Raw genomic sequence first — 22,721 nt, 5'->3', positions numbered from 1 at the left:
ATTTTCGGAAACAGACAGAAATCACAAGGCTCTAGGTTGGTAGAATAAGGTGCTGGTTATTTCTGCAGTGTGAGTGGGCGCATGGTCATGACGTAAAAAGTAGCGATGATGTTCCCCTTTTTTTTCTGTTTTCCCAACAAATTTACCCTCTGACCAGTTTCGAGTGAGATAGCAGCTACCACTTTTACCCTGGTAGAGTAAATCGACATCATCACTTTTGTTGCTGTTTTTTGTTGTCTTGCTATACCATGGACTGTTGCTTGGTTTCCAGGTCAAACTTAGAATCAAGATTCATTACCTGTTACGATTTTACTAAAAGTGCTAGAATCTCCATTAACAAAATTTTCCTAAGAAATATTTGGCAAAACAAACACGTGCCTTTTTTTGGTCGTCATTTAAAAATCCCGGAACCGAACGGATTTCTTTGTGCAGTCAAAGTCATGGTATTCAAGTCCCGTTTATCAACTACCATTTCTTGTATCACTCTTGAATCTTCGACAATGTTTGCCTTCATCAGGGCTACATTTGTATCATCGGTCGGAGATTTCAGGCAACTTTCACGAGGTTGGTCATACACAGACAAATGTCCGGTCTGAAATCTTTGAAATCACTTGTAAGTAGGCACAAGGGATGATGTCTTCACTCCATATACATTTTTGCATAGGCTTGAGTTGACGTAGAAATCCGTAGAGAATGACAAAACAATTTATTGCTGTTTGTAGTGAAATTTCTACCAACCTCATATCACTAATCTACTATTTCCCACTATTCATTCTTACCGATCTTCTTAAAATCTACTGCGATGTTCGTCTTGCCAACTCGTACGACCTCGTTTAAAGTTTGCCACCCAATACTTTATTGTTGTAAATTAAGAAGCAGAGTCTCCGAGAATGGAATCTAACTCGGCTTTAATCTTGCTTGGACCGAAATTTTTCAAATGAAACTATTTTATCGCAATTAATCGAAACTATTTTAAGGTACAATTTATACCGTATATATAAAAATGCGCGAATAGAGAACGGTGAGTTTCTTTGAATCCTATCACCTAATTAAAAATAATGTTAATTGGAGTCGGTGGTTCTCCACGTCGAGTGTTTATTTTCCGTTTCCGGATGTTATGCAAATTGCCGATGGAATAAAAAGCGGAGAAGACTCTGTGCGGTTGGTAGGGGCTGGTGCAGGGATGCGGGTGTTTTATAAGTGGGTGGAGGGGGACGGATGTAGTCGGGGATGCATACGAATAATAAATAAGTGGCTTGCAATAATAACTTCGTTCCGTACCCGCTCCATCCCCTCAGTCCACGTAACCTCTTTCAATTCGTACACCCTCCCGCTCATCCCATCACCCCCCCCATTCCCCTTTTGCAGTAGTAAAAATAAATCACGGACATTGTTTAAATTTTATGGGCGCGCCGCGATAAATTGAAATTATTCCAGGCGGTCCGACGTTTTATTGTCATAACTTCTGCAGTAATTTACGATCGCCTTTGACAGCGCCAAAAAGGCTTTATATTCTTCAATTATTCTTCGCAGTATTTTTTTTAGTTAATTTAGTTAATTTAAACATAATTTCATTAAATATAGAGTCATTTCCATTTATTTCAATACATTTCTTAAGTCAGTAGAGCCACCTTTCAAAACATTCCTCAAAATCGACTTTTTGAAGCTTTTCAACATTTAATTAATGATCTCTTCATTGGAACTAAAGACTTTTTAATTCATATTTTTGGAAAAAGCCAGAAATCACAAGGCGCTAGATCGGTAGAATCAGTGCTGGGCGAATTTCATTGATGCCAGAGAACGCAAGAAAGTGGTTGGTTATTTCAGTAGGACGAGTGGGCGTATGATCGTGATGTAAAAAGTAGCGACGAAGTTCCTCATTTTTTCTGGTTTCCCAACAAATTTTTGAAAACTTGTGTTAAACAAGTTACTGCGTACTAGCAGTTACCCTCTACTTTTGTTGCTGATTTTTGCACCTTGTTCGGTATGGATGAACTGCTGCTTATAAAATCAAGATTTATCACCTATTATGATTTTACTAAAAGTGCTAGAATCTCCATTTTCAAGATTTTACAAGAAATATTCGGCAAAACGAACACGTGCCTTTATTTGGTCGTCATTTAAAAATCGTGGAACCCTTCGAGCGGATTTCTTCGTGCAGCCAAAGTGATAATTTAATATTTGCGACAAAGCCATGGTATTCAAACCATTTCTTCGTCAATATTTGTATCATCGGTCAAAGATTTTGGACAGCCTTCACTATGTTTGTCCTCCACAGAAAAATGTCCGGTCTGAAATCTTTGAAACCACTTGGAAATAGTCACAAGGGATGATGCATAGGCTTGAGTTGACGTCGAAATTCGTAAAGAAGGACAAACCTGTGTTGGTCGTGGAACTTTTGCCAACCTTACATCACTAATCTTGCATTTTCTCCTAGTGTTAATTGTCTTTCAGCCCTTTTCTTTGCTTCATAAATTAAAGTGTAGCATGCAATATGATCATTTAAGATTAGGGTATTGAGCTTCGAGATCCATCTCGGATCATATTTAAATGCCAATATTTGCAGTTCCAAATTGCTTGGGTTGTTCAATTAATTGCTCTTCTACAAGATCTGATTTCGCCCGTCCTCAAGTTCCATCCATACATTATTGCTCATTTCCGCTGAATTATTATTAATCAAAATCCTCTAGATTTAAATTTAGTTCTTTGGTTATTTCAGCGTCAGCTTCTACAGCAATATATATTGCTATATGTAGCGCTATGGACTTATTACCAATTCTAAATTTAATTATCTTATATACTTTCAAAATAAACGACTTATTTATTTAAAGCTTAATTTTAATTTCCTTTTCATTAACACTTTTTCAATTTTTATATACAATATAGTTAAATATAATAAATTCATTTTTATTTATGTTATAAGAAAATTTTAAGATATGCTTTATTCAAATTTGAAGCTTTTTCATTAATTTTGTTTTTGTAACTATTAAAAAAAATATTTTTAAGAGAAAACATTTCGTTTTTTTTTTTAATTTTAAAAAATTATAAGATTTAAAATATTCATTTACAAATATGATGATATGAAGTTGAAAAATCTGAATTAAATATATTTTTTCAAATTTATAATCAGTTTTCCACTCAAAAAATATTAAATTATGTGAAATAATAATAATATTTATTAGTCACAATGCGACCAAAAGGCTATCTCCCTTTCATAATGAAAGAACCGGCAGTCCTCTAATTTGTAGGAAAATCCCGCTCGGGGTCATCCACATCGAATATTAGAACATTAGATGTTCCAAAAAACAAACATGAGTTTCAACGTTAAAGTTGAACTCTGCGCGATTTTCTTTGACCAATTTAATTTTTTAATGTAAGTGTTAACTATATGATCATGTATTGTTATCGATCTGTGTATTCTATTGTCCTGAATAGGTACCTCACTCGTCTTTTTATTAAGTGTCCGTATTTTGATGTTAGGTATACCCGGTATGGGTTTTGTTGGCCTCATCGGACATTTGGAAAACCATGCAGCATAGTCCTCAGTCCTCAGCCTTAGGGTTGTCTGACTTCAATATGAAGCCTATCTTCGTTTCCAGAATAACATCTTTTCGGTTGCCGGCCCCCCTTGACCACAGTTTAAATAGTTGCGAACTCGTTGTCGTCTCGTGCACGTTTATCTTGAAAACATTCAAAGATTTTTTATTCTCAAAATACTTTTTATCGCCCGAAATAGCAGGTTGTGGCGTTTTGAAAACTGCCATCTTGGGTTTACGTTGAAGTCGATTTTGTTACGGATACTTTCGTAGGTCTTCCTCGCTTCCGCTTTCCCTACTCCAATCCGGAACCCGTGGCTTCCGAAAGGCAAGATGATGAATCAATTCCCTCTGGTTCCCGCTCCCTGGTCATAAGTATCTACTGCAATTAAACAGCGCACACTCGAATCGTCAAACGAAGCCAAAAAACAAATAAACAACTTATCACTAGTCTGCAATAATCACGTCTGTGTTGCTTCGTGTTCTGAATCGAACTGAAATTATCAATTTATCTTGACAAAACTTTTTAAATGAATTTTTTGTAGAAGTATCATTTCTCACAAATTTTTCGCATTAGATTTTTTTAAAGATTTATGATTCTTCCAATAAATTCAATTTCCTTATACTAATTGAAATCTTCTGACTTTAACGTTAGAAGATTCTAAATGAATATATTAAGATTTGACTGAATAATTTTTTTTTTTTTTGATAAATTCTTTTAAATAAACATTTATAATAAAAAAAAAGTTTTCAAATTTTGTTTTAAAATCGGACAAACTCTGATCCATCCGTGATACTTACATGTTAAATTTAGATTCATAGAAATTATATTTTTTAAATATTAATTTAAGCAAATATGTAAACAAAATATTACTAAATTAAGAATATTATCTATTGATTTGCATTTTAATATTATAGAATCTTTATTATTTTGTATTTTTATCGAGTGATAAAGACTGGTTAGTGCATAAATTGGTCTGAAAAAAATCGAATTGAAGACGTAAATTTAAGCGGCAGACAGACGAAAACACGGTGATTTAGACAAGTGGATTGCGTGCGAGCTATGAGAGATCGCGATCAGTTAATAAGCTCGGATTTGATAATATTAATATTGAGGGCGGGGGACGAGAGGACCGGGTTTGTGGGTAGAGAGATTTATTGGGGGGATGGAATGTGTAGGAGATCGGTGAACGGGTGCAAAAGGGAGGTTTGGGACTCGGCGCATCCACCGTAAACGGAATATTGATTTATTAGCCCGCCGTAATTAGACCACGATCATATCCAATTTCCTACAATCAATCACAAAACGCGCGTTCTCTTCTCATCCACTCTTACCCACTCATTACGAACAACAACAAGCGCAGTCCAATTTACATTCTTATGCAATTACACGGATCGTTCGCGAATACACACAACAAATTGCGTTCGTTAAAAGTTTATGCAAGACCACCGAAAACGAACAACAACAAGAAATTAAACAAGTAAACAAAAAAACATTTAATTATCCCCAAATCGGTACTTTTAATGTTTATTAGGTCGTCGTGTTGGAACGACACCTTTCACCCAACTTTGAGTTGCTCGCACACTTTTTATTCGACACCATTAACCTTAATAACTAAATAATACTGCTGCATAGCTATAGAATAAATGCACAGAAACAAACAAAAAAAAAAACAAGAAAAGTTGTCGTAAATCGTATAAAGTCCATTATACGATGCAAAAAGTACAATGTAATTTGCAGATTTTTCTATTCGTAATAAAAAGTACTTTTTCTAGAAAATTACATAGTATAAGAAAGTACACAGACAAAAATTAAAGTATACTTTTTTCATGTTTTTATGAATTGTGCATTGATTTTATCTATATTTAAAAACTGAAGTAAAAAAACAAATTATAATTTAAATTACTATCAATTAGTGTTCGGAAAATTCATGCCAATTTTCACTAAGTACCAATGGCGATTCCTAAATATATCAGAATTGTGAAAAACATTAAACTTCTGTATATATTCTAGAAAATGAGATTTCAACCGTATTTAGCAAAAAGTTTGTTTTGGATCAAATGAAACTGATAGATTTAGTACCCTAGTGAAGATGGAAGAAAACATTTTAGACTTTGATACTTTTCTATTACTGTAAAACAAAAATTCCACTAAAGCAATAAGTAAGATATATTCTGTTATGGAGAAGTTACTTTTGCTAAATGAAATTTAGGAACGTAATTCTCTAACGTTTTTGAAGCTTGCTCACATAAACCGTTAAGGTATATGAGTTTTGTAAAATTTAACGGACATATATCATGACAATTTCAGCCCTTACATTTATTTTAATACTCAGCAAAATAGTTGCATTTGTTCATCCATAGTATTCACCATGGGTCTTTGCAAAATTCTATTAAATGCAAGAACGGTTAATTGTTAGTCTATCTAAAGAAGATTTTTTGATGAAAAACTCAATACATTCTGAAAGGATGTAATGTTTATATTGCGTGAAAGGTTATATTTTTAAGTTTCGTGAAAAATTGGCACGAACTTCCCGGACAACCCAATATAAAGAGAAGAAACAATGTTTGCAATATTATAGAATTGATACAAAAAATAACTATTTTGCTTTAACTATAAAATTTGAATTCAAGCGAACGCAAAACATTATTCCATAAAATACTATTAACAATTTGATATTTTTATTTAGAAAAATACAAATTTATATTGGATGACGTATAAATGTCATAAAAGAATTCTGACCCATTTTGTTACGATTATATTTGTTTGATGAAAATAATATTCAATGTGTACAATAGTATATATATCATATATGAAAAATAATAGTTTTTCTTCTAAAAAAAATGTAATAATATTTATAAAGTAAATGTGTATAAAAAATAATTAACACTTTGAAATTTTACATGGATTTAGTGACATGTAATAATGTTAATTTTTCATAGATATCGATAAAAATCTTAATTTGTGTTCTGATTATTATTATTTATGTTTTTCAGATTGACTATGGGACTTTTCGTCGAAGGTGTTAAGTGTTGACAAGTGTAAAAACAACTATATCAAAAAGAAAAGTGTCATCATGCTTCTGTGCGCAGCTTTTGCGGTGTTCCTGCACGTCCTACTGCAAACTTCATGTAAGTACCAAAAATCAAATTATTATAAGTAAATAAAGTTGCATAATCGAGACAAAACTTAATAATTTCGGATAATTCTTTTAATTTCATTTAATATAGATAAAAATATATATTTTCTAATTGAGTATTTTATATTAATATTTTTTTATTTATTTATAACAAATTTCTATAATTTTGAGTTTAATTTAGAATGTGTATAAATTATTTATAACGAGAAAATGTAAAATTTTTGATACAAAAAAAAGTTCTACCTGTTAAAGTTTTTAATTGGAATAAATGAACTTCAAATCTTGTTTCTATATACTACACGTTTCCTGTGTGCGTTTGTTTTATTTTTTTATTAAAAAACTCTGGCAGTGTTAATTATAGCTTGAATTAATTATCGCGGCCTAATCAAAAGTTCGCGCGAAAAATTTCGGAAAATTTTTCCCAAAGTCCCCTCGAGGAGGAAACGCTTCCGACGCTCTATGTTTTTCTTTCTTCCGTTCCTGCCGCACTTTAAACTAGTAAATTTTCTTGTGCTCACTCCTATCGGGAAAACTTGTTTTTTTTTCTCTCTCTCTCTCTCTTAGTCTTTGGGGCGAAGAATCCCCATTCGCGGTTTGAATTTTTATCACGCTTTTGACACACACCGTCACAGTTTCTGCTATACGGACGTGTGTATTTGCTTGTAAGTGTACGTATGTAGGTGCATGTACGTACACGAGGATCGGGACGGGCACCGAGAATTTATAGTAAAGAACTTTAGCGTCGGACGTGTGCGGAAGGCCAAGTAAATATTTTATTGCGAATAAATACTAAATGAATTTTTTACATTTCCACATGGGGCAAGGCATTCAAATAAGCAAACAGTGCCGGGGAAAAAGGGCGTAAAACGTAATACGAACGAAATGGAAGCGAATATATTAAAAAAAAAGACGAGTTGTTTTAACATACATACACACAAAATATTAAAATAATATTAAAAAAATCGCATAATCGACGTTTTTTTTCATATTAAAAAAATATATTTACCATTGTGAAATTCAAATTTAAAATATATATTAAAATAATTCGAAACTTTGTAGAAATCTTCTTTTTTCTATAATAATTACAAGAAATATATTCTTAATTATTTGTATATAAATAAAATTTCTAACAAATAATGAAACGTCAAACTTCGTTTTATAAAATTAATTAAACAAAAATAAAATATAATAAAAACAAATAAATTTTAAACTTCAATCATAACGTGTCTAGTAATTACAATCTTAACATTTGATTTTGCAAATTTTTAAGCGACAGATTTAAATGACAATAAAGTCATCAAACATTCAAATTTTAAACGTCAAATGAATAATTCGTGTTGTCAAATCAATTTTATGACCAAATAAGTCACTAATCGTAGACTTATAATTTTCTATATCAACTTTGGAATTTATTTGTATTTAGTAAAATTAAAATTTAATTTGTTTTAAAATTTTCAAACCGAACTACAGTGTTACTGCAATGAGTGAAAAATATTGTTAAAGTTTCAATGAAAATTAAAGTAATGTAAATATATGTATGTATGAATATTTTCCAAGATTATTGAGTAAATATAATTTTGTCAATCGATCGTTTATATCGAATATTAAATGAAGAAAACACATCTGAGTGAAATCTAGTTTCAACATTACTTTGTTTCTTTTTGGTTAATGTGCGTAGGATGTTGCATATTGTTTCAAATATTGACAGTTTTGACGAATCGACGGTATGTTTCCCGCCTCTCGTCGATGAATCATCGGCAAATTGTGACGGATTTATCCTCGGGGACAGAGAATAAACGATAGCACGTAGACATAGCCGAAAATCAAAGTTCATATTTGCGATCAAAACGCAAAACATATGTTTACTGTCAAAATTACTGCTCGAAATTGACGTTTCAAAATATGAAAAAAAAATATATTTAATATATTACGACTAATCAGAATTTATGAGATACGCGTTAATATAAAAAATAAGTTTCAATTTAAACTTTTATTAAACATATTTGTATACTGCCATTATTGACTTCATAAATCATAATTGAAAATGTAATTGTGAGAAATATCAGTTGAAATTGCAAAATAAATTTTTAGAATCTTTTTTTTCTCAATATCAGTTTCTAAATTTTCAAAATAATGATCGAAACATCAGTTGAACTTGATGTTTATAGTTTTACAAAACAAAGCTTTAGAATATAATTTTTCTAAATATCAGTTCATAATTTAACATAATAAAGGTTGAATATGAAAATTATGAGAAACAATGGTCAAGATTTTTCGGACAGTCAGTTGTAATATAAGAATTATGAAATTAACGTTTATATTTTTGCTAATCAAAGTTTTAGAATATATTTTATATGCTGTATATTTATTTGTGGTTGATTTTATGTGATGGAAGGGGTAGAAAACAAGGGAAGATGTTTTACGTGTGTTTGTTGATTGACACGAGGTCTGGTAACGGAGCTACCGATACGAGGAAGTCACGTCTTCGGAGATGTAACTGGAGGACAATTCGGCGTCTCGTTTTACTAAATTAGTTATGGAGCGTATCGTTTTACGGAAATAACGACGCCGGAGAAGAACCTGAGATGCAAATGAAGGGAAGTTCCGTAACTCGGCACTATTTGCAATATTTCGCCGATATTGCGTAAGAGTTTGAGTGTTCTCTTGCGTGTATGTGTATGTATGTGTGTGTGTGTATGGACGTGGCCACAATTTGTTGAGGCGAGCGGAAGACGAACACAGATAGATGATGGTCATTTGTAATGTAACGACGGCGGACCCCACACAGACCAGTGATTTACTCTCATCAATTCAATACCACTCTTCTCCTCCTCCACCTCCACACACTCCATATATATATATACTCACTATCTCTCCATCTCTCCTCCACTTCGCATCCTCCCTCCACCCCTGAAGAGTTGCCGCTTCCTAGCACTATATTTGTTATATCAACGTTCTCCACTTTATCCGATTTACTTTCACCGGAACCGCCGTCGCCTCCTTCTCTTTTTTCCCCCCAACCGCCACTTCCTTCCCTCACCCAATTCCGTATCCGTGGCACGGCCATTCATCAACGTTTTCTATTTGCTCCCAATAAAATTACAAAAACTCCTTATGGTCATCGTGTAAATCGGTTAAATCCCTTCTACCCAACTATTATGGTGGATGCGCCGGGCCCATTCTTCGCACATACAGATAATACCATCAAATAAATAATATATATATATTATATTAAAATATTAACAATAACAATATTTAATTAATGGAGACATATTCCCAGTGTATATTTACCATTATTATGATTAAGAACAATAATAATTCAATCTACATACTAAATCTAGTGGTTTGCATCGTTTAAGCCTATTTGTTGTTTCACTATTATCAAACATGCCAATAACCAGAACATTAGTATGTGATTAAAGTCTATCTTTGTATCTGCTACTAAACGTTGGTATTGTATCGTCGATCATACCTATATGGAGATCTCCATGTATTTGTTTATTCATGATGAACCACGATGCACTAATAATATTTTCTAGACACTTTGTTTGGAACCCTTGGATAATTTATATGTTCGATTGCTGGCTGCACCATATACCATACGTATAAGTAATTTATATTCCACTGATAATTCTGACCTTTTTCCTCATAGCCAGTAACGTTTTCTAAACTTTATTTCCAATTACTCCGTTTTACTCTGAGTGTGGTCTTTCAGGCTGAGTCTTCTGTCGAGATGCAAAAGTAAACTGATGGTCTGCCATAAGTTTGACGTTATTATAGATTGAAATCGGTTAGAAATAATATTTTCGAATACTTTTGATAATATTGGTAGAATACTTGATTTGTTCGGCAAGTTTTCCAGGTTTGGCTATAATTATAAATTAGTCCACTTCCCACTGCGCTGGAAAGTAACCTGTACGTAGTATAATATTGAATATTTGGTTTTCCCCTTATTAAGTTATATCTTGGCATTTTCTTTGGCTTTATTTGACTACTAATATATGTTTTAATTGGTTAGATTGACATGGATATTACAAATAGAGAAGATAAATAAATTTCAACATTATTCTCAGTTTGCGTTTTTCTTAAATCAAACGTTTAGTATAAAGAGAAAAAATGTTATGCGTTTTCAGTTTTGTATATTTCGGAACTAAATGCTGTCAAGCAGAGGTCTGTATTATCTGCGTTATGTTAGACTCAACAGTTTCGTATAAAAAAAAAAACAAAATATTTAAAAAAAAAATCAAATTTACGATCATTTGTTTATACATTTATCTTTTATTTATAAGTTTAGATCTACCTTAAATTAATCATAAGAACTTCAAAAAATACGTGAATCATCTATTATATTAACTATATCTTATAGCCATTTTAATTGTACATCAATTTCTTTATTTTTTTAAACAAATTCCAAGTATTTCTATTAGTAACATAAATAGCTATTCTCCGAGTTAATCGAAGATAACGGAAACAAATGTTAAAGGTTTAGTTGTAAAATTGTTTTTGTTGGAAATTCCGGACGGAAAATCTGTCCATTAACTTAAAGAATAGCTCACTTTATCCGCACCTTAAAGAAACAAAAAAAAAAAAATGTATATATAACGTAGAAAGCAAAGGTGTAATGTTTCTCATCTTTGTTACGTTTTTTTTTCTGTTTTAACTTTTACGTCATGTGAATATATTTTTTTTGTTGGTGTTGTTGGAAATGGAGGTGGGATGATGTGAAATCTCCTTTGATTAATGCGGCCTCGTTCCGATGATTATGCGATTTGAAAAGAAGCCACAGTGTGTGTGTGTATATGTCCGCCATTATCTGCGAGACACTCGACGTGATAGATTGTAATGGGTTTCCCTTTTTTCTTCTTTTCACACCCTCCGACCGCCACCTTTAGTCGTCGCTTATACTATAAAGCCATCTAAATCAACAACACAAAGTCTGTATCGCTTCGTATCGCCTCAAGTCAAATGCCAAGAAATTGAGTGAAAAAGAAAAAAAGATAGTAGAAAGGTGAATGGAAGATGCAGGTGAGCGAAAACTATATTTAAAGAAAGCGATTTTGATTCGTCAAGTTGGTATTGAAAATGTCACCGAAAATGGCGCATCATTTACTTTTGTAGTTATTTAAATTACACAGTCCAAACTAGGGGTAGTTGTGGTACATGTGGTCCTAAAGAATATTGAAAAAAAAGGCGATGTTAAAAAATATACATATTGCGCTTGGCCTCCCGTTCTTCAGATTTAACGACGCCTGATTTCTTTGTTGGTTACTAAAAGGACGGGTTTACCAAAATAAATCGCAAACCAGCTTAAGCAAAATATTCGTGAAGAAATATCGAATTTGGAACCAGACTCGTTGCGTTCCGTAATGAAAAATGCATTAGAAAGAATATTTAAGTGTGAATAATATTACTTTCGACTCTTAAATCAGAAAAAATCAATTAAACTATACTTTCATCTAAAAAATAAAATAAAATTTTACAAATACAAAAGTTATATTTATTTTACATCCGTCCAAGTATTAACATTCGAATAATTTTTATTTATTTTTCTAAGGGAGACAACATTGGCTCTTCCATATCAAAAGTTTGTGGCTCTCAAATATTGTTTAAATTATCTACATAGTCTATACTAGCGTTTCCCAGATACCAGTGTTCCACGAATTAACTTTTTCACGTGTTCCGTGAAAACCTGTAATGAAATAATTACTAAGTTAATTAATTAATGTTTTTTCTCCTTATTTAAATTTTTACAGATTTACTAACCTTATAAAATAAAGAAGGTGTTCCGTGAAACGAAGTATTCCGTTGATGGAAAGGTTTGAGAAACCCTGTAACTATATAATTTATAGGTTATATGGTGACCTATACCAGAGGTCGGCACCTTTTTGAGAAAAGAGCCATTTTTAAGGTATTGCCTGTTAAAAATATATCTAGGGAGCCGCACGTATTATTGTGATTGCTATTTTTACTTGTGAAAATAATTTTCCAGCCTATTCAACGCAGCTCTAAGAACTAAAAACTACAATTTCACAACAAAAGAGCCATTTATAATTTATGTTTTTTTACGGTAATTTTTATGTCATTTTGAAAAAGTTATTAATGTGAAAGATTTTTAAATTAAACAACTTATGTTATAGTAATATTACGTTTGTAAAACATAAAATGTATGATATACGAAATAGGTAGTATAGAATGCAGATGATGCTTCTCGGCAAACTTTATTCGGCAACGTGATAAATATTCTTCGCATCGAAATCCATCGACAACTTTTAACTTCGAACGAACCTCCACTTCGAACGCATTACGCAAACTTCGACGCGCGCGCCCTCCTTTATCATTACGTAATACATTCATATCTTCGCATCACTTGAACGATATTTCTACATTCGTGCATTGTTGGCAGCCACTTAAAAGTTTACACGCCCGTTTACATACCTAATACCAACGGAGAAGCAAAAAAAGCAGAAACAGCAATCATCGATTTAAAGAAGAAGAAAAAAACATCACATAAGAGGTTGTCGCCGAGAAATCTGAACTTGTTTTCTTTTCACTTTATTTTTGTTCTCTTCTCGCAGCATAATTTTCCGCATCGTCGTTTCCGTTTCCGGGTGTTTCGCGCGCGTACGGAAACGCAGCGAAGGAAGCACGTGTAGCAAAACAAAAGAAAGGAGAGAGTGAGAGAGAGTAGAAAAGGAAAGAAATGAAAGAAAAGTGCGGTTAATTTGAATATAGCGCGCGATTTGAATGATGTGCGGCGCGGCGAAATTTATTCATATGCATATATTCGTATCACAACAAATCGTGGCGAACAATAAACTGCATCGCGAAAGGAACGAGAAGAGAAAAAAAAATGCTCGCGGCGAAATTAAATGCACGGAAGTGAAATAAAAATATGCGAGGTTGAGGGTGGTTGTGCAAAAAACAAGCGAAAGGCGAACGTTAAAATTCAATGCGGCCAACTTTAGTGCTTCCTTCCTTCAACAGGAAACCACCTAGGCTAGGTCACTAACTTTAACCTCGCAGCAAATTCTCTCTATCTTTCTCATACACATTCATATATGATCCTTCATTAGAGGAAAGAAAGCTTGAGAGAGAGAGAGAGAGTTTAATGAAACAGGAAATAGAGAGAAAAAGTACAAGAAAGAACCGGAAATATCGTTACGTTTTGTTTTTTAAATCCTGCATGCACCGATTTTGTTTTTTGCTACCTCAGCCCTTCAGATTTAAATTTAATTAATTCCTGCAACAATAACTGAAATAGATCGTTCCAATTTCGTAATGAATCAAAATATTTCATAACAACTTCACAGCTTATATAATTATTTTAAAATTAAAATAATTGATATATTAATTATAATTCTAAATCGCCAATATATAATTTTGATATTTATTTAATTAAAGTTTAATTAAAACAGTTTTACTACCATCAAATAAAAGTCGAATCCAACATTAATGCATTATTATAACGGAGCTATGCTTGTTTAAAGACAAACATATTGTCGTCGAATTATGTATGAAAAATTTCTTTTGTAACTAAATATAGTGATATACAATACAATATTTAGATGCAGTGATATTGAACTGCATGGTTACAGATCGTGACTAATGGACTAATGATAATGTTCATACTGCTTAATCTATAGCAGCGGTCACCACTTTTTAACTTCACTAACCCCTAAATTAAAAACTTTTAATTCCACAGACAATTGCCATGATTGATTTTTTCCAAAAAACATGATTCTAAATATGAAATAGTGCACTTGTATGTGAAAATTGCGAGAAAGTGGAATCTGAATATATTCAAACTTGTAATAGAAATTTATTCGAATTATTTTTTTTAAGACTATAGTAAATCAGTTACTATATAAAAAATGACATTATATTATTAAAATATTATATAAATATCCTTATAAAAAGAATCTAGCAATTTCTCGAGTATGTTTTTTTTTCACTTCTGGCAATGTAAATAGAAATTTACAAGCAAATGGAAGTTAAATTACGACACTGACCCTGAATTTGTATTAAGTATACTAATGTTCTTTCTATTAACGTTTGTACCTACACAACATGTGATGAAATATTGAAGCTCAAATAGTAGTCAACTATTTCGAAGACGCGTAAATCGGCCAGCCAGATGGTCAAATTCCACTTCAGATATTAAACACAGATATCGATATTTGACACAATTCAAGAAAGTTTGCCAAAAAATTCGAACAAATTTCCTTTTGAACAAATTGTTTTCGAACAAATTTCCGGACCGGATAATTGATGATTTATGAAATGCCAGAAAAAGCTATATTCTGATATTGTCGTTAAATTTGCCGTCGGATGACGGTTGAGATTTACAGCATCCTTTTTCTTTTTTTATTTGCATGCATAATTTGCATTCGAAAAGTACGGCGCCGCCAGCAGAACGCGACAATTCACCTGAATTTGACAGGTGCGGGTTATGCAACCGGATCTAACCAGGGATACACTTACTTCGAGGCGGCGCAAAGTTAAGCCTTAATTATGAATAACTCGGCTCGCGGCCTCCTGAAAAAAACATATAATTCACGGCAAGCAGCGCGTAATCCCCTTGCGGTTTCCCGCCGCCACTACCGCAATACTTTTCTCCAGTATTATCATTTCGCATCGTCCCATTCCGAGACGGAATGCTTGATGCAGCTTTTTCGGTACAGGTTCTTTGATTATTTTCGACTTTTCGCCTCGCTACAAGTGCATTAAGTGCATAAAACCGCACCGCTAAAAGCATTAACCGCGCACATGCGATTGAATCGCATTATAATACGAATGGTGCATTTAGTAATTATAATTCACTTAATTACCGATGCCGTGTAGGACAGAGAGTGCGGGGGGTTGATAAAGAGAGAGAGAGAGAGCGTAAAATTTGAATTTCCCGCCGCCGGTTTTAATTAAAATTAATAAATGCTTTATATGAGGATAAAGTGCGACTGCGGGGGTGGCTTTGCGGCCGCTAATGAATCACGAGCCGCCTTCTATTTTCATTTTTTTTTTTACTCCCCTTCATATTTTTTTCTCTCCCTAATGCGACGGGATTTGTGTCTCTAATAATATGACAAAAGAAGAAAGGGAGAAACAAGGGTGGAAAAAAAAATTGAATGGAGACGGTATCCATCAAATTACTGACCGATTTTCGCGCCTTCGTTGCAGTGGAAATTAGAGGAGCGGGATTAAAGTGCGAAAGACTTATGACACGTCAAAAGCATTTTGCATCCGGTCTGATTTATGTTGTTCCGGAATTGGTTTCCGCCGGAAATTCCGCGGCCCTGATTTGTTTCTGGCCCTTTCGTTTGAGACAGGGTTAGGAGGGAGTTAAGAGTTTTGGTTCGGGAATCCCCGAAGCACTAAGTGCTACTTCAAACTTGCTATTGATTGATTCCGTTATGCACTCGTCCCTGATTACTGTCGTATTTACACAATCATTCAATACCGAATTTGCCCGAGGGAGGAGGAAGAGGACGAATAAAGCAAAGCAAAGCAAAAAAAATATAGAAACGATGCTCAAAAGGTAAAAGGAAACGTTGGGAAAAGGTCGCTGCAATATGTAAGGGCCGTCCGTATCACATAAATTACATTAATATTTCTTACCAGTCTCTGTTTGCACTCCACATTAATTGAATTTTAGAATCGATTCGGTGCAAGATATGGGCACTGATTTCAATAGTAATTTAAGCACGTTTTTCAACCCAATAATGTCCCAAACTTTGAAATAACTTACGTTTGATTCTACCACGCCCAATTGTTCCAAAAATATTCAATAAACGTCATAATTATATATGAAAACATGGAAACATAAAACAGCGAAATGAAAAATGGTTGCCTAAATACAAATAATTAAAAAAAAATCATTCAAGGCTAAACTAACGACAGACTTCACATGACAAAAAATGTTTTGAACGACGTAAGAGAAGATTGCACAACATAATAGAAGATGCACAACAAAATAGAAGATGCACGACAGAATTATTAACCAACATTTCTCTTAGCAGCGAGTAAATGTATGTTAATTTGCGGCACCTTTAACCATTTCCATATTAATGTAGTGCCTTAGGTTCCTCAAGTTTGGTTTTGGCTGAAAATTTAAAAAAATACATACAAAATTAGCAAATACTACAAAAGAAATTAACATTATTTCTGTTTTTTTAGGTTTGAAGACATACTATTTATAATATCGTTCAATAAAATCATAGTTAGCGTCAATAACGAGATCTAAATCGTCTACAAGCTTGAATTAAATGATTATGCTTCACATTAGACATTACTCTGATTATAACAGCTTTAAAGGAATTGTTAGTGTTATGGGGATGTTCAATAACTTCTCTCCCAAAGAACGTAATACTTCAAGGGATTGAGGTATGAAGAGTTAAGAGTTCTTTTGAAAGTATCCGCAATGGTTTTCTGGGATCTTGATCAATGGGTTGTTGCAGTGAGTCTCAAATTGGGGATCGCTAAAAATATTTGGGGGGTTGCAAATTAATGAAAAATCAATTTTGGATGTTTTGCAACACATACCCATTCTTCGGGCGGTCTTTTCAATTTTTGAAGTGCAAAAAATCATCGCAGACCAAAAAGTTTTTTGAATTTCTTGAACAAATTCTGGCGTCCTGTTTTTTATGCTTCGACACTTCTAATATGTTGCCATCTTACAGCGACTTTACAGCATGCCTTTTCATTTTTTAGTCATCTGGGGATGACATACTTTTAAATTACTTACCTGAAAAGTATAATTTACTAGAATGCAATACAACCAAGATAAAAATAATTCAAATAAATTGCAAACTGTTCAATTTGGTTTATATTATTAATTGCAAAAAAACATCAACATCTAATGAAGTTTTTCTTTTAAATAAGCAGTAAATTAACTCCTTCTTAAAAATCTGAAAAGTATTGTTAATTTTGAACAAAAAATTAACAAAGTTTAATTACGTTTTTTCCTATTTCACCGAAAAAAAAGTGTAAGTTAATTTGGTACACCTGAAGAAGAATTGGCGCGCGGCGGCGGATTAAAACGTAATAATAAAGTGCCTAAGGGGGCTTTGAGTGAAAAAGAAAAAAAAAGAGAAAATAATAATAAAATAAAAAATGTACATAAGGTTTGGGGGTACTCGATTTAAGCGTCCATCTGCGACACGAAATAAATAAAGAATGCAGAAGAGACAAAACACACACTCAAGTAGAACAACAACAACAACGACAAAAATATACAGGAACTTCGGTAAAGTTTTACATTAATCCGAACAGCTCCTGCCTTCCGTGATTTTCGTATTTGTTTTGCAAATTCTAGCGCGATTTAAATTTTTATTAACCGCTGCCACACAGCAATCACCCCCTTCTACATCGTCGTAGCGACGTGACGGAAGAGAGAAGTAATTAAAAAACTTGCGCCACGAAATGTAAAAGACGACTCGAACTATCCGTTCCGCATTTATGATAAACACGAAACGCTTGCATTATGCATCTTTTTCGGTATACTTTTACTTGCAAAAAAATTGTTTTAAATCGCATTTTAATTTTCGACCGTAACAAATACCAACGCTTCTGGTTTAATATCATTTGTTTTTTAGATAAAAAAAGAACATTGAATTATTTTTTTAATATTGCCCTAATTGTTGCAAAGATCGGTATTTATTTTATTATTACAAGAGATTTGAACTTGCGACCTGCGTGATTTAAATTTGTTACAAATTATAAAAATATCACTGGATATTCAAAAAAAAAAAAAATAAATTAAATTATTTTATAAAAAAAAGAGTATAATAATGCATCCAGTGATTACAAATTTAGACAACCCAATTTACATTTTATCTAATTAGATTTTTTTGTACTATGTTTTGTCGTATTATATATGTGATCAGTAACAAATCTATGATATAGTGATATAATTAAATGAAATTATTGTTAATGTGAATGTTTTGCAGGAAACAAACATTTGTGTGTACATGTTGCAACCGTCGTTGCATCAATGCACAATTGTTGCATGCGGACTGCGTGCAACTTTTGTTGCGGATTGTGAAATTAGTGGAACGATTAATGCTTTCGTGCCTGAAGCGTCGAGGCCGTTGATTTATACGGCCGTATAAATATTAAAATATGATTATTAGTTGATCAATAACACATATCAAAATGCACGATTATTACGTTTCAATGTACTCGCGTCCAGAGAGATAACTACATTATAATTCTGCAGTATTCGAGTAGGGGTTGGAATAAATGAGGGTGGGAAAGGGTGTACAGAATTTGTATTAATTTCGGTTTATTGTTTTATCGGCCGCTCTGCGTATTAACTATTTGTTTAGCGATTTCATCCTGGATAAATTAGCATACATTTATTAGCGGATGTATAGGATACCACAGTAATTCTCCCTCTGTGACGGCATTTAACGTTACCAATTCAATGATGCACAACTATTCATCGATTCTTTCACTGCTTTATCAAATATACCACCTTTACTCATAAGTTTTAGTATGGAAAACATTATTTCTACAGTAACTAGAGCTAATATTATTTTTGCAAGATTTGCTAATTCAGGGAAAATAATATATTCGTCTTACGAGTCGGAACTAATAAATCGCGTAATTCGAGGACTTACTGTATTGTATACGTATAGTGAGTTGCCTTCTACGCTTATATTTATCATGAATTGTTTGACATTTCTTTAACGTATTATTTAGAGTCGGAACTGGTAATAATAGTATAACAAAAATAAAGATACACCCACAACAGGGGAACGAAAGTGTATATGAAGAGCACAGTTAACGATGATAATAATACAGTGGTAACCTTTTAAGTTAATTAAGGGACGACTGAGTGACACGCGACGGGCGCGCCCTCTGGCGTTGTACCTATTGCGGTCCATTTCATTTGGTTAACATGTGGGATTGTCTACGGAAAAAAGAGAAAGGGAGATAGAAAAAAAAAACAATAATAACGTGCGGAAGACTGGATCAGAATAAATGAATAGTGAAAAAAAAACGACAGCAAAACTGTATCCACCGTTTCTCTTTCAACCTTTTCATTTTCACGTGCAGACACGGGAATAAATACCACAATACCTGAATGCTCGAGTCGAGATAAAGGACATGCAAAAATAGAAATATCCATTGGATTCGAATCAGGCCTCGTATCTGATGACCATACAAACGGCGCTGCAATATTACTTTTTCAATTTGTTATTTTTTTGTTTTCTATTGTTGTACATTTTCCTATCAAATTTTAGAATAAAAACGTTACACGAGTCTTTGAATGATGTTTTAGAGAGGACAAATAAAATTTAAGGCCCAAAACTGATATTGGAAAACAAACGTGTATTGCATTGAATTATTGTAAAACATCTTTGTCTGCAAAAAGCTATCGACAGAAGACTTTCTGACAATTTTGAAAATTAATTCCTAAAAAAATATTTCTTATTTATTTTATCTTTTGCGGAAATGTTTTAGATGGATTAAATGAAACTTTAGACCTGGAACTGATACCTGTGATATAGATAACTATACAACAATACCTCGCATACTGCGGTTTTGATCAGTACGGTTTAAAAATATTAAAAGAAACTGAATTTCAATTGACCAAAATAAAAATAAATTGTCAAAAATTAGTACACAATTTTTTGTGTCTTTTAAAAATCACGATTAGTCCGGTTTCAAATAGTGCAGAATATTGGCGGAACTGATTACCCGTACTTTGTGAGGCATTGCTATACATTATTTACAAATTTATTATTTTCTCTGAAAATTAGTGATGGAAGTAACGAAAATTACAAATTATAATAATTCATTTCATATTTACTTAATTTCACTTAATTGACATTATTTATAGGTTTTATTATTTACAAATAAGTTTATACAATAGTAAATTTGAAATGCGACGTACAAAGGCTAAAGTAATTGGAGTAACTTGCGATCGCGCAAGAGGAATTGTTAACATAGTCAAAATAGGCAACACGTTGTGCAATTTACATAAGCAATTTGTTACATTTAAGTTATAATAGTAGCATAAGTTTTTAGAAAAATATAACTTTTGACTGTATATTATCTAAAAAAAAATGTAATTTATAATAAATTAACAAAGAAATGTGATGAAAATTAAAAAAAATACTATTGGCAAATATATAATATGAATAGAATTTGAATATAATAAATTAATAGATTCACTATTTATTTTATCACGAATTTATAACTGAAATTGATCTGTAAGATAATTGAAATGAGTTCTTTTTTTTAATTCAAATGTAGCTTTCAGTTGAGAAGTTTATAGTTTATAAAATTGTGGTAATAATTTACTAAAAGCTATGTCTGCAGTTTTAGCATGCATTTCAGAATTTCGAGTCGAGGAATGAACGATATAAATAATGTTGTAGATTTTGTGATTTTCTGATTGTAATTCAATTGGCTCAGCTCGCGCACGTTTTATTGACTCCGGTGTTCCCCATTTCGCGGACGTTTCCTGCGGGGTAGGAAATAAAATGTGTACGTATGTGCGCCTTCTTTATACTCCAGATCCATTCATTCATGGAGATGCTGGTGTTTCCTTCACTTCTTTTCTTCCTTCATGTGAGGGACGGCCGTATAAAAGTCATGAAGTAGAAAAAGGGTGGCGCCAGACATTACACGGTTCGGCCCGTACTGTGTTTCGCCAACACAATGATGATAATGTTCCATCGGCAGCAATTTAATGTACTTATACGGTTATTACTCGCCCGATTTACGCTGACCCGAATTCCGTCCTCTCTTCGCTTCTCGCGCTCTTTCTAACACCCTTTCAGAACAATAGGGTTGGTACCTATTCCCCTTTCCTGCACTCGAAAACTTTACCATTCGAGAGCAATAGACGCGTCTCATATTGCTTTTACAAGACAACATCATTTCCTTTCCTCAATATTTATTCCAATGAATGAATTCACTAAATTCAATTGATAAATATAAACCTCAAATAACTTAACCCTTTGCGAAAGAAGATTTTTCAACAGTATTTTTGCGAAACTGTTGTGTATTATTATGTTGTGCCGTATGTTGGTAACATGAGTGGCGCCTCTATGGAATTAATATGAAAGTTTAATCAAAAACAATTGAAAAATATTATTGGCGTCTCACTTGGAATTAAGATTCAATGACTGCGCACAAAATTTTGCTTAACTAAATAACCTAATCTAACGTAACCTAACAGTTTTATCTGACATACATTGTATACATGTATCTATTTTTATTGAAAATTTTTAAATTAGTTTTAAATAAAACTAATTGATTTATATTAAATTATTACTTTATAGCGCTAATTTTTAGACAATTATTGAAAATATATTTTTTTATAATATATATTATTTAATAAAATAAAAATAATATCACTACTTACGTAGTCCAGTTTTTTAAATTAGTTGAATTATCGATATTCTTTTCAATGATTATCTTTTTCCTATTTATGTATGTTTAATTATTTTAGTTATTATTTTTTTCTGCATTCCGACCACCGCGCATACCCGCGTGCATGTGTGTATGCATAAATGGAATAATTAATGGAATTTTAAATTGAAATTCATTTCATGATTAATGCGCTTCGGTCGCATGTTTATAAAATATTATTTACATGTGAGGGAAATAACTGAAATACCCACCACCACTACCTACGCACCATTCCCCTTGCATTGATGATCGTGATGATAATCGATTTGTCGGATATTTTTTTGTACTTTCCTTTTTCGTAAAAAAAAATCTGCATTCGGTTTCGGTGATTCAAAACAAATATTATCACTGCAAAAGGAAAGTAAAACGAAAATACGAAAGAAACGAGACGACCAGGAAATAAATAGAAAGAAAAAAAAAGCCGCCGTCAGAAGGGGTTTGGTGCATATCGGTTTGGGTTTTGTGGGGTGTATGGGGCAAATGTAAATAATAGTTATACATGAAGCGCGATTGGTTTTAAATTAATTTCGTTGTTTGATCATCTGGCATGTCATATTCGCTCTCAGTTTCTCTCCCCTCGTATCCCTTCACTCACTCTATGTATGTGCGTCTGCGTTTGTTTGTT

General features: G+C 32.8%; 1 protein-coding gene across 4 annotated transcripts in view; it reads left to right on the top strand.

Moving 5' to 3' along the window:
* LOC108563798 (carbonic anhydrase-related protein 10) overlaps positions 1-22,721 on the top strand; it is a 167,958-nt gene that overhangs the window by 25,157 nt on the left and 120,080 nt on the right. For all 4 annotated transcript variants that reach the window (XM_017922581.1, XM_017922579.1, XM_017922578.1 and 1 more), the window contains exon 2: positions 6,534-6,668. In XM_017922581.1, coding sequence (XP_017778070.1) covers positions 6,614-6,668 — 55 coding nt within the window. In that variant the 5' untranslated portion in view covers positions 6,534-6,613. The remainder of the gene's footprint in view (positions 1-6,533; positions 6,669-22,721) is intronic.

Source organism: Nicrophorus vespilloides, unplaced genomic scaffold (assembly GCF_001412225.1).
Source record: "Nicrophorus vespilloides isolate i.1.1-1 unplaced genomic scaffold, Nicve_v1.0, whole genome shotgun sequence".
In the NCBI taxonomy this organism is placed as follows: Eukaryota; Metazoa; Arthropoda; class Insecta; order Coleoptera; family Silphidae; genus Nicrophorus; species Nicrophorus vespilloides.
Note: the sequence above shows the minus strand (reverse complement) of the source record. Positions and strands in the feature narration are given on the sequence as shown.